The following is a 17,151-nucleotide window of genomic DNA, read 5'->3' on the forward strand; positions in this document are numbered from 1 at the left end:
TTCAGACTTAGCTGGGAGCTTTCACACAAGAAATTTGCCATAGTTCCAATTAAAACCACTGGCATTCTTCGGGTGTATTTATTTGTAAAGGGAGGTTGAGAGATCTTTCTTTTCTCTCTCAGTTGTATCTGCTTTGTTATAGAAGTTGTTTTCTATTTTATTAAAAAGCTAGAGGGACTGGGATATGTGTTCATGTATCTCGGGTGGGTTTAATCCTCGGACCCTCGAAAAGAATATTATTTATGTCTTAAATCCTGAACACGGTTTGGATATTGCCTCACCTGTTGATTTTTCAACACACAGACTAGAAGCCAGGCGTCTGTTCCTCCAAGGTCTCACAACAAAGATACAATGGGACAGTGGACATTTTAGCCAACTTAGCAGTCACACCATGTTTTCTTACCGTTAGGTCTAAGTGGGGAGCAGCTAAGTGGGCTTTACATCTGAGAAGCTCCTGTGTATGAGGCCGTGAAGGTCTCATGAGAATTCTTGGTGACTTTAGGTGACAGCCTTTGAAGGAGCTTAGGAAATTATTGCAATCTAAAGAAGGGCTTTGTAATTTTTTTTAGTTGTATGTTCAAATAGAAAAATGTTTTTAATTTGTACTGAGGAACTATAAATGAAATGCCATTTAACAGGATGTTAAATACTGAAATGGCTACAGGTTTCAGGTACACACAACTGCATATGTACTGAATGGCTGGCAGCATCCACTTATCTTCCCAGCTGCTGGAGAACATTCTATCTGGTTGCTAGGAAGTTGCCATGACCACACTCTGTTTTGAAGTTTGTAGAGTTAGTGCCAGCTTGGGAAGTAGACTACTTGGGAAAGCAGTGTGCTGAAACCACTCTCACTCTCAAATGGAACAAAGGGCTGTGAAGAAACTGGTGGAGTCCATCAGTAAAACTGTCAAGAGCTGTGAGTACTGAGGCCTCCAACACTGCCTCTGCACCTTGCCTCAGGAGACAGGTGGTGGTTGGTGGGTAAAAGCAGGGGCTGGAGAGAGCTCAGAGGTTAAGAGCACCAGCTGCTCTACCAGAGGTACTGAGTTCAATTCCCAGCAACCACATGGTGGCTCACAACCATCCGTTATGAGATCTGGTGCCCTCTCCTGCAGATATACATGGAAGCAGAATGTTGTATACATAATAAATAAATAAAATCGTAAAAAAAAAAAAAAAAAGAGCCACACATGGTGGCACATATTTTGAATCCCAGCACTCAGGAGGCAGAAGCAGGCATATCTCTGAGGCCAGCCTGGTCTACATAGAGAGTTCCAGTTCAGCCAGGGCTACGTAGTGATCCTCTATCAAAAGGGGGGAGGGGCTGATGATAAGGGGCCAAAGAGATGGCCTAGTGTGTAAAGCCCTGCCACACAAGCCTAATAACCCGAGTTCAGTCTCTGGGGCCTTGAGAACTGAATCCAAAAAGCTGTTCTTATTATTTTATTTTTAAAAACATCTTTTACACACCAATCCCAGTTTCCTCTTACGCTCCCCACCAACTCCTCAGGTGAGACCTCCCATGGGGAATCATCAAAGTCACATCACTTGAGGCAGGACTGTGGCCTTCCTCCCGTGTATCTAGGCTGAGTAAGGTATCCATCCACAGGGAATGGGCTCCAAAAAGCCAGTTTATGCACTAGGGATAAATACTGCCCAAACCCCCCAACTGGTACCCACATTCAGGGGCCCTAGTTTGGTCTTATACAGGTTCCCCAGCTGTCTGGAGTTCATGAGCTCCCACTTGCTCAGGTCAGCTGTTTCTGTGGGTTTCCCCCAACGTGTTCGTGACTCCTTTGCTCATATAATCCCTCCTCCCTCTCCATGACTGGATTCCAGGAATTGAGCCCAGTCTGTGGATCTCTGCATCTGTTTCCATCAGCTACTGGATGAAGGCTTTAGGATGGCATTTAACTTAGTCAGTCTCACTATAGGGGAAGGGCAGTTAAGGTAGCCTCTCCACTATTGCTTAGGTTCTTAGTGGGGGTCATCCTTGTGAATTCCTGGGTATTTCCCTAGTGCCAGGTTTCTTGCTAACCCCATAATGGCTCCCCCTGTCGAGATATCTCCTTGCTGTCCCTCTCTGTCCTCCACCCTTCATGTCCCCCCCCCTTCTCCCCATGCTCCCAAGTTACTCAGGAGACCTTGTCTATTTCCCTTTCTTGTTTTGGGGGGGGGGGACTCTCTTAGGGCCCTCCTTGTTTCCTGACGTCTCTGGGGTGTGGGGTTTTCCCCACTGAGTAGTACCACATTGTGTAAACGTAACACGTTTTCTTTATCCATTCTTTGGTTGAGAGACATCTAGGTTGTTTCCAGGTTCTGGCTGGAATAATGCTTCTCTGAACATAGTTGAGCAAATGTCCTTATGGTATGAATGTGCATCCTTTGAGTATATGCCCAAGAATGGTATTGCCTAGTCTTGAGGTGGTTTAATTCTCAATTTCCTGAGAAACCACCATACTGATTTCCAAAGCAACTGTACATCTGCACTCCCACCAACATGGAGGAGTGTTGTATGCATTTAAAATCTAAATTCCTCATCCTAATGTAATTATTTTAGGATGTCTGCTCCCCATGTGTTTAATACCACAAATAGTTACTTGAAAGAAGTTACACAGATAAAAATTTGTAACAATTGATCAGCAAATATACTGTTTGAATAAAGGAACTGGCCAGGCATTGGTAGCACGCCTTTAATCCCAGCACTTGGAAGGCAGAGGCAGACGGATCTCTTGAGTTTGAAGCCAGTCTGGTCCTATAGAGCAAGTCCCAGGACAGTCTCCGAAGCAATACAGAGAAACCCTGTCTTAAAAAAACAAAAAGAAATAAGGAATGATTGCTGCATTTCTCCCCTTTTTGAAAGTTTTGACATTGGTTTTTCAGTTGTGCTCCAAATCGTCAGACTGAGCGGTTAAGCAGAGCTGTGTCTTCAGGGTCCTTCCCTGCTCTAACTAATTGCCTGTTTTACACTTGGATTGTAAACAAATCCAGTGACATGAGAGGTATCCACAGGTAGAGAACCAAGTCTTAGAGTTGGTCTTCTAAAGTCACACGATGGCTTTTCTGACCATGGTGTTGATACAGGTCAGATTTAGAGCCTCCATACAAAGGGCTATCATTTTCTTGTCCACCCTGCCCATCATCCCAGACAGCTGTGGTGGCTTCTGTATCGTGCTCTTACATAACGGGTATGGACAGTTTGGTTTTTGTTTTCATGGTGTACAATGTTCCGACAGAAGTTTCTTGGGCTTTGGTTTAGACCAGTGCTTCTCAACCTTCCTAATGCTTCGGACACTTTACAGTTCCTCGTGTTGTGGTGACCCCCAACCATAAAGTTACTTTTGCTGCTATTTTGTAAGTGTAATTTGCTGTTATGAATCGTAAATATTTTTGGAGGTAGAGTTTTGCTGAAGAGGTCACAACCCACAGGCTGAGAACCACTAGTTTAGAACTTCTTAGAAGGAACCTTTAGAATTTATGATGTCATGACCAAAGGCCTCTTATGATCAACAGCCACCACCCAGTAACTCTCAGACCCTCAGAAAGCTAGTAACCTCACAAAGGAAATTCTTTACAGCATAACTGTTGCCATATTTTTTCGTTCAATCTAGAAAGCTTTGTTTTCTTCACTTAGTGTAAATTGTGTTTATTAATTTCGAACTACTTTCTAGAGTTGCATTGTCCCAAGGGTAGGCACTAGCTGTGTCTGACCACCTGTAAATGATTGCATTGAAAAGTCCACTTTCTTCATCTCACTAGCCACTTTTCAGGAGTCAGTATCCACCTATGCAGGATGGCTACCACGTGGAACACACAGAAAGGAGCATGCCAGAAAGGTCTACTGGGTGATGCAGCACTAAAGATACAACTCCAGTCCTTCTTCCAAATAATAATCGTCTTTTAGTCAGGCACAGAGGCAGGGGAGTACCTCTGAATACTGGCTTCATGGCTGTGCAAACTGCATTCTTGTAGGATTAACAGATTAGATCCGACTCTCATAAGAGATTAACATCCTCTTGTCACTAACTTAATTTGTGAAACGGTGACTATATCATGATACACCCGGCTCACAGTTCTGTAGTAGACTGCCTGGATATCGCTTGCTTACTTTAACTATGATAGGAGACTGTGGAGTGGGGATAGAGCTGCTAGGGTGCCTGCCAAGCGAGGATGGGTTCAGTCCCAGGGCACATACACTGAGATTGGTGGCTCACACCTGTATTCCTAACACTTAAGGTGGTAGAGACAGGAGGATCAGAAGTTCAAGGTCATCCCTGGTTTTATTTGGTTGGTTCAAGGCAAGCCTGAGCTACAAGAAATAAAAATACAAATTTGAAAATAATAGAAGGATCTACACTATCAGAGACTGGACTGCCACCTAGCTTTAGTAAGTCTTCAGAGGAGGGGCTGAATTCAAACTTTTCACTCCAAGCTTAAGATCCGGTGAGAGGATTTTCCAGCTATTCCTGTTGAGCTTCCATCGACATGTTCAGTAGCAACTTTTGAATGCAGGTTCTTTGCTTCATTTAGTTGTGTGTTTCTAACGTTGAAACCTGCATGTTTATCTCTGAAGGCATTTTGTCAGACACTATGAACTGCATCTCTGATCCGCTCCTGGGAAAAAGAGGGAAAGTTTAATATTTGTCCTGGTGGATCCAGACCTTTGCTTCTTAGTATTCATGAGTGTTTAATAAAATTAACTCAAACTTAGAGCAGGCCCCTCTCTAGGCATTTGTGAGGCAAAATAACATACCAGTGTGTACATAGTTTGCATACATATTTACATACATTTCCTAATTAGCTCTGCATGGAAGGTTTAATGCTACAATGGCAACAATCACTCTCTTCAAGTAAAAGTAGAATTCACTGGGCGGGGGTAGGAAAAAGAATAATACAAGGAGAGCCTGGAAATGAACTGATTCTAGTTCTAGATGCTGGCAACTCTAAATCTCCGGAGACTGAATGGCCCACTTTCTGGCTAGTAGGCTACTGGCGTCTTGTTTTATAGGGCAGCAGACAGAATCTCTTCAGAAAGGCCCTGCTTCCTAATACGACCACCACTGGAGGGTGGTACTTCAGCCACCACAGGGGGAGCCCACACAAACCCTACGACATACGTGGCTTTGTACTGACTAAAATAAGTACATGACTGCAGCGGCACTTCGTCTCTGGCATTACTCTCCAAGGCATGTGATCATAGTTGAAAAACACCTTACAAACTCAATACCAGACGGCCACATCATGAAAACAAAGGAAAAACAGAGTGATCACAGATTACAAAGCATTGGACAACTAGCTGTGCTATCCTGGCCTGGATCATAATGCTAAACTGGCCCTTAAAAGGCCATTAGTGGAAAAATTGCTAACGTACAATTACAGCTTATCATTAAGAATAGAACACACTGACCATAGCTTTGGTAAAAGTACTAAGTTGCATCAGATGTTGACATTAGAGACTGCATGGAAAGGATGTAGGAGAACCCTGCTCTGTTCTTGCACTTCTTATGTAAATCTGAAGCCTTCACACAGTGTCCAACACTGATCAGATATTAAAATGTTTAAAGCTTGCACTGGAGACATGGCTCAGAGGTTGAGAGCACTGGCTGCTCTTCCAGAGGTCCTGAGTTCAATTCCCAGCAACCACATGGTGGCTGACAGCCATCTGTAATGAGATCTGATGTCCAAGCCCATATGCAGGCAGAACACTGTATCCACAATAAATAAACACATACATTTAAAGCTTGCTCCAGCTGGGTGTAGCAGTACACACCTGTCATCCCAGCCCTTGGGAGGCTAAGATAGTAGGGTCATGAACCCAAGGCCAAAAAAGAAAAAAAAAAAAAAAAAAGTTTGTCCTATGCATCTGTATAGCCAACCCATATCAGAAGAAGCTGGGCAGCTGCATCCCCTATATGGCCCAACCTTTCAGCCACTGTAGTACTTTTGTGACAGACACACAACCAAAGCAGTGTGTGAAAGGAAGGGTTTATCCTGGCTCACAGTTTAAGGATACAGTCCACCACGATGGGGACACCATGGCAGCAAGCATGGGAGCAGGGGTCACATTGCATCTACAGTTAGGAGGCAAAGAGATGAACGCTGGCACTCAGCTCTCCCTTTTCATTTAGGCCAGGGCTTCCCCAGCAGAATGGTACTGCCTATGTTTAGCGTGGGCCTGCCTGCCTCAGTTAACCCAATCCAGAAATTTGACTTGTCTCCTAGGTGATCTACCATATCGATGTGTAATTTTTCTTGGGGAGTATAGACCAGAGTATACACAACAGACCAAAGAAACAATTCCACCCAAGTCTAGCTTGCTGAGCCAGTGAATTTATTTACAGGAATGTGGGTGACGGATCACACAGGAACATGGATGATTGGCACGTATCTGTCTCACCAAAAAGCCCACCCTAGTGTGAGAAATGAAGAAACCTACATCACCTAGTGATCCTCCCAGAAGCCTGGTTATCCAACAAAACAAAAATCTCAGTGCTGGGTATGGGATGTCTCCCTCTGAGTTGTTGGTTAGAGAGGCCCCAAAGCAACACATGCTACTGTCATTGCTCATGTCTTCCTGCCAGAGCTTGTTGCTAAGACTCTATTGCTGAAGATGCCACACACTTTGGTCACAGGACTTAGAGAAATCAAACCAGAATAGCTGATGCTTCCTTCCTGCTGGCTAGCTTTTCAGTGCCTGGGGGTGCTGCTGCAGGCTTCTGGGGGAGAAAGGCTAGCCACACTCTGACCTAGCTTGAAACACTAAGAGCTACAATAGCACCTGACCTGGCAAGACATGTCCACTGGTGCAGGAGTGGTGTGGACGTTTCGGGGGTAACCATTTCTAATTGCATCAAGGCATGCTCCAGAGGGTGGGACTGTACCCCTGATCAAGAGCTGGCAGGGCTGGGAAATCATAGTACCTACGGGAACCCACTGCTATCATTTTGCTGAGTGGACATAGTCAAACCACTTTCTAAATGCCCACGTTTGTATAGAATTCATGCTGCTCTTCGTCCTCGTCGAAAAAGCTTTATCGCAATAGGCAGAGGTAATACAGAGATTCCTAACTGGTCAAAGTACTGGTGGAGTGCTCAGCCCCAAGTGGCTGATCTGTATCAACCCATACGAGGCTCAGGGGGCATTGCAGCAGAGGGTGATGTTGGAGGGTGGGGATATCTTACAAAATGATGTTTCTTGACATGGCATTGCTGTTGCACTAATGAACTTCACAAGACAAGATTGAGCCCCGCCCCTTGAGGGACTTCTGACAGTTAATGGGAGCTGGGGTAAGGGATAGCACTCTTCAGTGGTATGGACACTGGTAAACAACCTTCCACAGATGGCCAGGCAGGCAACCCTAATTAAACTCGGTGCTACACACAGAGAAAAGACGACAGGAAGATGACTTGGGGGAAAGTCTTCAGTGAGGGGATGAGAGTATTAGCAGGTTAAAAAAGACTAAAATTCATTATATATATGCATGACTGTCAAGGAATTTAAGAAAAAAAAAGTTGCACTCCTGGAGCACAGCCTGCAGGCAGTTCAGTCAGTAGGCAAGCACCTTCCCAACTGCTTGTTACCACTTAGATAACGTTGGGGGAAGAGCTTTAAAAGCACAAGTTTCAGGAGTGTCCTCAGACTTCAACTTCCTGAACCTTACCCGTTTCATTTACTTGTGGGTTTGCATGAGCCTCCTTCCAGGATGGAAAGGTTTGAGTCAGAGGAAATGGCAGCATTACAGTTGCCATTGTCCTTCATTCATAGGGCCTCATTTTCACTGTGTGCTATTATCTGAGCTGGTGACAAAAATATCACTGCATTGTTTTGTCTGTCTAGGACAGGATGTCATTATATAGCCATAGCTGGCCTAGAACTCACTGTGTAGACCAGGCTGGCCTTGAATTCAGAGATCCACCTGCCTCTGCCTCCCAAGTACTGAGATGAAAGGCGTGCACCTCCACACCAGTCAAATCCCACTAGTTTTAAAGGAAGGCTTCTTAGACCTCATTTCTCTAATGAAAATCAAAGTCACATAGCTGGAGGCAATAGTGCATGCCTGTAACACTTGGGAAACTGAGGCAGATCAAGATATTCAGGCCATCCTGGGTTACACTGTCACAAAAAAGATAGATTGTTACGATCGTAGCAAAATACAAATTGCTGATTTTCCATTCAAAAATATCATGAGTGTATTATGAAAGGGGTTCAAAACTTAAATAAAGGTCTGGTTATCAGCCACAATAGGTTGGTAAGTTGTATTGTCTGTAAGATCTGTAAACAAACATGTGAGGTCTGAAATCCTTGCTCCCACCAGTTGTATTGTCTGTAAGATCTGTAAACATGTGAGGTCCGAAATCCTTGCTCCCACCAGGGACCGTGTTGGCATCTGAGGTCTGTGCTACAGCTGGAGGTCATGTTTATGTCTGTGGTCCCTGCTATCTCCAGAAACCATGTGAAAGTCCATTATCCAGGCTGCTCCCGGCTGTTATGGACAAGGAAGCTCTTTTGCAATGGTACTGATGAAGACTACGGACTCATATCGGGGAATAAGAGACACAGAAAGATTCTGTGACAACCTCCCCCTACCCCCATAGACAGACAACCTGAACAGGAAGCCATTGAGCGAGGCCTTAAACATTTAATAGGGAAGTTGAAGTGTAGCTCTTACAGCTGATGGCTTCTGGTGGGGTGGGTGGGTGGGGAGGACTTGGCTATCTTTAGGAGGCTGGCTACTGGGAGTCTGACCATGCCCCAGTGCATATACGGACAGCACAAATTGGACTTGCTGTATTTTTTTCTTTTTTCTTTTTTCAGAGAGGGGGAGGGCACAAAGTTGGGGGGTGGAATTGGGAGGACTGGGAAGCAAGTGTGATGGATGCACTGTGTGGAATTCCCAAATAATCAATAATCAGTGTTGGGAAAAAAATTAAAAATTAGTATTTCCGATTTTAAAAAATCTGCCAACGTGACCCATGGAGCCACCTACTGCCCTCAGCACTAAAAGCCCCGAGTGTTCAAGCTGCCTCGTAGGTGAGTAAGGACTGCTCCTTTGAGAGGCTCCACTCCAGACACCTCCCCTCTCAATACTTCGCCTCTCAGCACCTTCCCTAGGTGGTAATCCCTCCCTCCCTTTGGTCTGTGACTTACAATACTTTAACACGTCAGTTGGTTTAAGAGCAGCTGGTGATCAAACACACTAGGCAAGTGCTCTACCACTGAGCCACACCACAGTCCCTTATGTATCTCTTGACAAGCCTGCAATAGCTTCCAGGGCAGGAGTCATGTCTGTATCAGCTCCCTGGTTCATGGCTGTCCCTTATGACTTAGACAATGGGATAAATACTGGTTCCACTGCCAGGGTTCCCATAGACTGCCCAAGGCCCCCAACAGACAATAGTACATGAACTGACTTTTTTGGAGCCCATTCCCTATGGAGGGATAGGTATCTAGGTTCAGCCTAAATACAGGGAGAGGGGGGAGCTCGGTCCTGCCCCAAATGATATGAGAGACTTTAACAATTCCCCATGGGAGGCCTCACTCTCTCTGAGGAGTGTATGGCGGGGGGAGGACAGGAGGGAGAGGGAACTAGGACTGGTATGTAAAATGAGATTGTGTTTAAAATTAATAAAAAAAAAGACTTAGACAATGAATAAAATTAGCCTATTTCAGGGCTGTACTGGTATAGGATGAAATTATATTAAGAAGCAAGAGATCTTAATTTGGCCCATGAAATAAATGTTATTAGGCACCTTTGAAATTGCTTACTCTAAATTATGTCACTACCCTAAGAACAACTACATTCTTCAAATCACATAGAACCCCACCTGTTGTACATTGAGCAAGTATTTACAAAGAAATAGTCCTTCCTTTCTCCTCACCTTCCTCCACAATCAGGAGGAAGGGATCAAGACAAAGCAAAAGGAAAACTAAGTGGCAACCAGCTGCCACTCCCACTCCAGTTCTCTCATGTAGCTGCCAAGTCACAGAACTAGACATTCACCCGACTGAAGAATCTGAGATCACCCAGGACAAGACTCAGCTGTTCCTAGAGAGGGCACTGAGGAGTCCTTAAGTCTTCCGGTTTAGGATAAGAAAGGGAGATGGGGACTAGAGAGAAGTTTGCAGAGGGCCCAGGCTCGGTTCACATGGTGGCTCACAACCATCTCCAACTCCAGGTCCCACGGATCTGATGCCCTCTTCTAGCTTCCAAGGGCACTGCACTCATGTGGCTCAGATATACATACCAGGAAGACATCCACATACATATACATAAAACCAAATAAAGAAATCCTAATAAGAAAACGGAAAGAGTCTGGCCAAAAGCATGGTTCCTGTCTTCACTGCTCCAGTTACCTGCACATAACTATATGTCACTTCTGTCGGTGATGGTAATGCACATTTTTAATCCCAGAACTTGAGAGGCAGAGGCAGGTGGATTTCTATGAATTTGAGGCCAGCCTGGTCTACAGAGTGACTTCCAGGACAGCCAAGACTGTTTCACAGAGAAACCCTGTCTCGAGAAACAAAGAAATAAAACAAAAACAAAAACAAAATCACTTTCTAAGTCTAGAACAAAAGCCACATGTGTGACTATTCCAAATTTCCACTTTGAAGCCTGCAGTTCTGCTAGAAGCAAAACACTACAAACTATTCTAACAAGTTCACATCACATCATATATGGCCATCTGGCACCATAAGAACTAAATAGCTGTGATTGCTTTGAATAACTCGGTGATTAACTCTACACCTTATTTTTCTCATCTTACAGTCAAGAAAAATGAAATTGAATGTCTCGTACGCCTTTACTATAGCTTGGTGGGGAAAGCCAGTGGAAAGCTCGCTAATGCCAGGATGGACTGTAACACATTTCGAGGGATTCTGCACAACATATTTGGAATGACTGACGATGCGTTGATGAACAGGGGTAAGGGGTCACAACAAACCGAAATGACCAAGCAAAACCTGAACCCATCCTCATGTCCTTTTCACAAGACTGGACTTGCTCTCAGAGCCAAACCAGAAAGGAATGATTCTGTAGGAGAGGGCTGTCAACAGTATCTGGGGGTGGGGGTGGAGGTGGGGGCTGAGAATGGTTCTTCATACAAACCCACTCAGAATTTGGTAGCTCAGAGCAGGTAAGTATGGAGAAATCACCACCCTGGACTAAGGAGTCTGGTGGTACTTTTGAAGGCTAAACAACTAAGGGCTTTTAACCTTGAAAAGTCCATGCCACCATGTGTAAATCATTAATTGGCTTTTTTTGCTTCATGGAAAAAATAATGACTCCTTACATTGGAAATATTTAATGTCACATGTCTAAAACAGGTATATCCAAAATATACGTTTTGGTAAGATTTGACACACACATACTTGTGAAACCATTGGCACAAACCAAGTCATCAATGCATCCCTCACTTCCAAAGAACAAATAACATTTGAATGTTTTTCTATAGGATAATAAAGTTTTATTGGTAAGTTTAACAATTGGACCAGAAAGATGGTTCAGCAGGTAAAGGTGTCAGAGAGCCTAAAGTGAAAGAGAGCCAGGTCCACAAGGCTTTGACCTCCACACAAGGGCCACATACACACAGAAAGGATAACTACATAAGAACTTAAAAATAATGTTTAACATTAGAAATTTACTTTGAGATATTTTGGAAACTCTACAACAGGTTTCTCACCACTTATTATTTATTTTATTTTGGGGGGGTTTTCGAGACAGGGTTACTTTGTATTGCTTTGGAGCCTGTCCTGGAACTCGCTCTGTAGACCAGGTTGGCCTCCAACTCACAGAGATCCGCCTGCCTCTGCCTCCTGAGTGCTGGTATTAAAGGCGTGTGCCACCAACACCCAGCTAACCACTTTTTATTTTTGATTATTAAAATTATGTCATTAATTATCTCTGTGGAATTTCTTGGCTTTAGCAACTACGTAAGATACCAGAAATGAAAATTACTGCTCATTGTGTGGAATGACTCTTCTGCTTTAGAAATAAAGGGGGAAACCCACATTTCCAATAACTTCGATTCTTTCAAAAGATAACACCAAAACATTTCTCCCTCGATTTGAAAGAAAAGTTCTTCTATCTAAACCTGGGGGTGAGGGGGTAAGACAATTACAATACACTCACACATTCTTTTTCTTTTTCAGTGTTCTTTGTGTTTGACAAAGACAGTGATAACCATGTAAACGTCCAAGAGTGGGTTAATGGCTTGGCAGTGTTTCTCCGAGGGACTTTTGAAGAGAAGATGAAATGTAAGAAGCACTCACTGGCTTCCTGCTACGCCCATCAGTTCTGTGTGTAGTGTGCTGGTGCGCTGACAGAGTCACCACCCACAAAGGGACAAGACAGCATTTATTCTGGAGCTAACTAGAGTGACCACAGCTGGGAACAGATTCAGGGTTATGAAAATTGCACATTCTGGTGTGGCAGCAATTTCATGAAGTTTTCCTAATAACAAAACAACAAAGTCATAACTCAAAATTTACTTTTTAAATACATTGATGGCAGCATTTGGCAGATGGTCACAGCATGGCAGGGGACCTGTTAGATGCCTTACTGATGACACTCTCAGCTTCTGGGTTGGTGGAAGCATTCCAAACGATTTACCTAATAGCCACAGGGTGTTAGGTCCCACTCCGAGGCAGAAAATAAATAGCCATTTAAAGGGGCCAAAGACATCCCAAGAGAATTTGTAGTTAGGCCCTCGACCCAAAACATTCCAAACTGAGTGAAGTTCTCACCCATCAGCCTTTGCTGATGTACTTCTTCCCAGCAATGTTCGTTCATAAGTGGATAACAATATAATCAAAAAGATGAAAACAGTGTTCTCTGAAACAGCCTTGTAAAATGCCTCAGAATGTCTCAAACAGAAACAAAGCGCCAGCAAGATGGTTTCTCGGGTAAGGGTGCTTGCCACCAGGTCTGACAACCTGAGTAAAATCCCCAGAACCCACACGGTAGGAGAACCAATTCCTGAAAGTTGTTCACTGACCTCCATGAGCATAAACAGAGGTATGCAATATAAATGTAAAAAAGTAAGAAAAGGAATCCTGAAGAGATGGCTCAGTGGTTAAGAATACTGGCTGCTCTTCCTGAGGTCCTGAGTTCAATTCCCAGCACCCACATGGTGGCTCACAACCATCTGAGATGTGGCACCTCTTCTGGCCTGCAGGCAGAACACTGTATATCTTTAAAAAAAAAAAAAGAAAAAGGAAAAAACCCACAAAAGATGAATTGGGGACCCAGCTGTGACTTACTAAGTTTTTAATGTTCAATTGTCACTAGGGTGGGTGTGTGTGGCTTACAGCCCAGGTTAAGAACAGTCACTAAGGGTCAGCTGACAAAGCTAAGGTTTCTGTGCCTGTCTAGGCTTGGCAGGAAATGGGTCTCAATGTAGGGTTGAGCATGTGTTACTTTAGGGCCATTTGTTGTCTTTTCACTGAAGAAAACATGCCCTTCACTACAAGACGATGAGAACAAAGCTCCACACACCCTAACAGCCCAGACATGAATATTCCTCTGCTCTTCCTGACTGAGGGTTCTCCACTGGGCACTGCGAAACTGGCTCTGCACAGCAACAGCTCTGGTCTCAACTCCCACCACCACCACCTCCACCCCACACCACACCACACCACACCACACACACCACACCACACCACACCACCACACACACCACACCACACCACACCACACCACACACCACACCACACCACCACACACACCACACCACACACACACACACACCACCACACACCACACCACACACCACCACACCACACCACACACCACCACACCACACTACACCACCACACACACCACACCACACCACCACACCACACACCACCACACCACACCACACTACACCACCACACACACCACACCACACCACCACACACCACACCACACCACCACACACCACACCACACACCACACTACACCACACTACATCACCACACCACACCACACCACACCACCACACCACACTACACCACCACACACACCACACCACACCACACCACCACACACCACACCACCACACCACACTACACCACACCACCACACCACCACACACCACACCACACCACACCCCACACCACAACACCACACTACACCACCACACACCACACCACACCACACTACACACCACACACACCACACACACACCACCACACACCACACACACCACACACCACCACACCACACCACCACCACCACACACCACCAAACACACCACACCACACCACCATACCACCACACACCACACCACACCATCACCACACCACACACCACCACACCACACCACCACACACCACCACACACCACACCACAACCACACCACCACCACTGGTGCTGTCCTGTTTTTCTCCTACTGTCAGGATTCCCTGTGAAGAATCCTGGAAACAGAATACCATTCTAGACACCGGTTTTCAGGGAAGCAAACTGCTAACCATATCCATTTGCTTAAGAAAAGACTGCAGTTCTCCGTAGTTGAGCAAACTTGTATACTTGCTCTTTCACTTGATTTTAATCTGGGAATAGAAAAAGAAGATGCCTGGAGGGTAGAGAGAACAGGAATGCTTGCTGCTTTCCCAGAAGACCTGAGTTTGAGGGCCACACAGGGTGGCTCACAACTGTCTGTAATCTGTCTAGCTCCAGGAGATTCAATACCCTTTCTGGCCTCTGCAGGCTCCTGCACATACAGGGCACACACTCATATAGACACATACACATAAACTTTCTAATAAAAATATGTCTATGATAAAGGTACATTAACATTTTAGAGCAGTATTTCGAGTATCAAACTTCTCTGACATTTAATAATTTCGTGCTCTTTTGTAGTTCTTTTTGCATTTATATTTCATGAGGTAGCAGTTCCCACTCTACGGTGTTTGGGAGTGTAGTGCTGGGACTGAATCACACATTTTTAAAGCGAGCACTCTAGCCTTTCTCCCACTCCACTTAACCTCCTCCAACCTTAAAGAGCTCGTACACAAGCCTCGAGAGAAGTGGAAGGCTGTGTCATGGGTGTCAATCTTGTGGGAACACTAATTGCTGGTGAACACAGTTGTGGCACTGAACAGAGTTCCATGATTAAATAGCATATCACATTGAAGACGATGTGTTTCTCCAATCCCACTCCCTAAAATGCTTCTTACATATTTTAGGAGAAATTCATTTGGGGGAACACTATTTTCTACAGTAGGCTTGTTCTTCAACATGTATGTTATGCTGAGGACTGGAGAAACTTAACAGATAGCCCACTCCCCTGACACTAGTTTATTCCTGGTTTTTGCTGAAACATAACTACACTATTAAACTCCAGGAAGCTACTTCACTGCTGCACTCCCAGGACATGAGTGAGGTCATCTGAGATAGAAGCATACAAACAAAAGTTGGTTAAAAAATCCATTTATTTCAGCTTGATACCATTTTCAACCCCCAAATCCAGGGACTGTAAGCTGTTCTTCTAGCTCCCAAGAGGTATTGAATCCTGTGGAAAGAAAGTTAACAAGAAGCACTTTATTGTAAAACCTCTGCCATATAATGGATCAGATCAGCTATTATATATTTATCACTTATCATCTTATGCTGAAATAACTAATATTTTATTGGTTTAATTTTTGATTCCTATGTTTTATAAAGTCTGTTTTGAAGTTTACTATTTAACTGGAGATGGTTATATTTCCCGGGAAAAAATTTTTGACATGCTGAAGAACAGTCTGTCCCAGCAGTCCCCTGAAGATGAGAATGATGAAGGGATAAAGGAGTTGGTGGACCTGAGCCTGAAGAAAATGGTAAGCATGGGCGTGGCGGTGCACTGCATTCAAGCAAACAGCTGCATGGTGGTGCACTGCATTCAAGCAAACAGCTGCATGGCGGTGCACTGCATTCAAGCAAACAGCTGCCACAGGAGGCCACGGAACGAGCATGACTGCTTTCCCTCCACAATGAGGAGCTTTCCTCAAGCAGTTCTCACTTGCTCTTTACTGGCTCTTCTGCTCTACTCACTACATACAACAGTGCCTCACTGAAAGTAGATGCTCATTACATATGGAATGGTTCAGTGACTACATAATCACTATGCAAAACAAATGCTAGTGTAAGTATTTTCAAATATTACTATCAGTAAAATCTTTCTATCAGTTAGATAGTAAAACCATTACTATCAGTTTGGGGGGAGGCTAGATTCAACAGATGTAAAATTCCGTGTTTTTTGTCTTCATGATCTCACTCTTTCAATTTATCTAAATACTCATTTCAGTGAAATAACAACAATAAAAAGTTATTTGAGAGCCAGGCGTCAGGGGGCCGCATGCCTTTAATCCCAACACTCAGGAGGCAGAGGCCTCTGAGTTCGAGACCAGTCTGGTCTACAAGAGCTAGTTCCAGGACAACTTCCAAAAGCCACAGAGAAACCCTGTCTTGAAAAACAAAACAAAACAAAAAAGTATTTGACCCTTATAGAGTGCTTACTACATAGCAGGTCTTTCAGGGCCCTCTAGAGTGTTCATTCATTGTATCCTCAGAACTATCAGCTCCATTTTGCAGATGAGAACTGAAGCAGAGAAACTGTGGTGCAGAATGAATGCAATAAAGCCTTGCAGTAGTGGCTCCTTATTACAGGAACAATAGTGCACTCTTCTCACAAGGACTCAGGGCTGTTTAGAGAGAGGCTTTGTGAACCCAGGGCTGCCCCAGCAAACTCAGAGGCTCAGAGAAGAAAGAGCTAGGAATGGTGGTGCACACCTGCAATCCCAGCACTTAGATATCTGAAAGATTGCAAGTTCAAGACGAGCCAGGGCCATACAATGAGATTGTCACATACACACACACAGAGAGACAGACAGACAGACAGACAGACAGACAGAAGAGAGGAGAGAAGGGGAAGGAGAGGAGAAAGAGAGGGGGGGAGGGGGGAGGAAAAAAGAGAGGGGGTGGGACCGACAGAAACAGACAGTGGAAGAAACAGAGACAGACATGGGAGAAAGGTAAGACTCAGAGAATGGGAAAGTCAGTGTCCAACCCTGCAGAGTGTACTCTTGTAGAAATACTAGCTGCCACTCAGGCTGAGTGCAAGTGCCTTCTTTGGTGACAAGGTGGCCCAAATTCCTTTCTAGAAAGGAAGTATTTATGGAATACGCCTT

At 44.5% G+C, this 17,151-nt stretch overlaps 2 protein-coding genes across 2 annotated transcripts in view; one reads left to right on the forward strand and one right to left on the reverse strand.

The window, feature by feature from the left end:
• Positions 1-71: 71 nt before the first annotated feature.
• LOC100763924 (EF-hand calcium-binding domain-containing protein 1) overlaps positions 72-17,151 on the forward strand; it is a 20,544-nt gene continuing 3,464 nt past the window's right edge. Inside the window, exons 1-4 of the mRNA XM_027389835.2 lie at positions 72-919; positions 10,772-10,927; positions 12,154-12,258; positions 15,650-15,801. Of these exons, the coding sequence (XP_027245636.1) occupies positions 862-919; positions 10,772-10,927; positions 12,154-12,258; positions 15,650-15,801 (471 nt within the window). The 5' untranslated portion in view covers positions 72-861. The remainder of the gene's footprint in view (positions 920-10,771; positions 10,928-12,153; positions 12,259-15,649; positions 15,802-17,151) is intronic.
• Positions 15,399-17,151, reverse strand: part of Rbm48 (RNA binding motif protein 48) — a 13,757-nt gene continuing 12,004 nt past the window's right edge. The window contains exon 6 of the mRNA XM_027389828.2: positions 15,399-15,497. The gene's annotated coding sequence lies outside the window, so the exon portion shown is untranslated. The remainder of the gene's footprint in view (positions 15,498-17,151) is intronic.

Source organism: Cricetulus griseus, assembly GCF_003668045.3.
Source record: "Cricetulus griseus strain 17A/GY chromosome 1 unlocalized genomic scaffold, alternate assembly CriGri-PICRH-1.0 chr1_0, whole genome shotgun sequence".
Taxonomy (NCBI): Eukaryota; Metazoa; Chordata; class Mammalia; order Rodentia; family Cricetidae; genus Cricetulus; species Cricetulus griseus.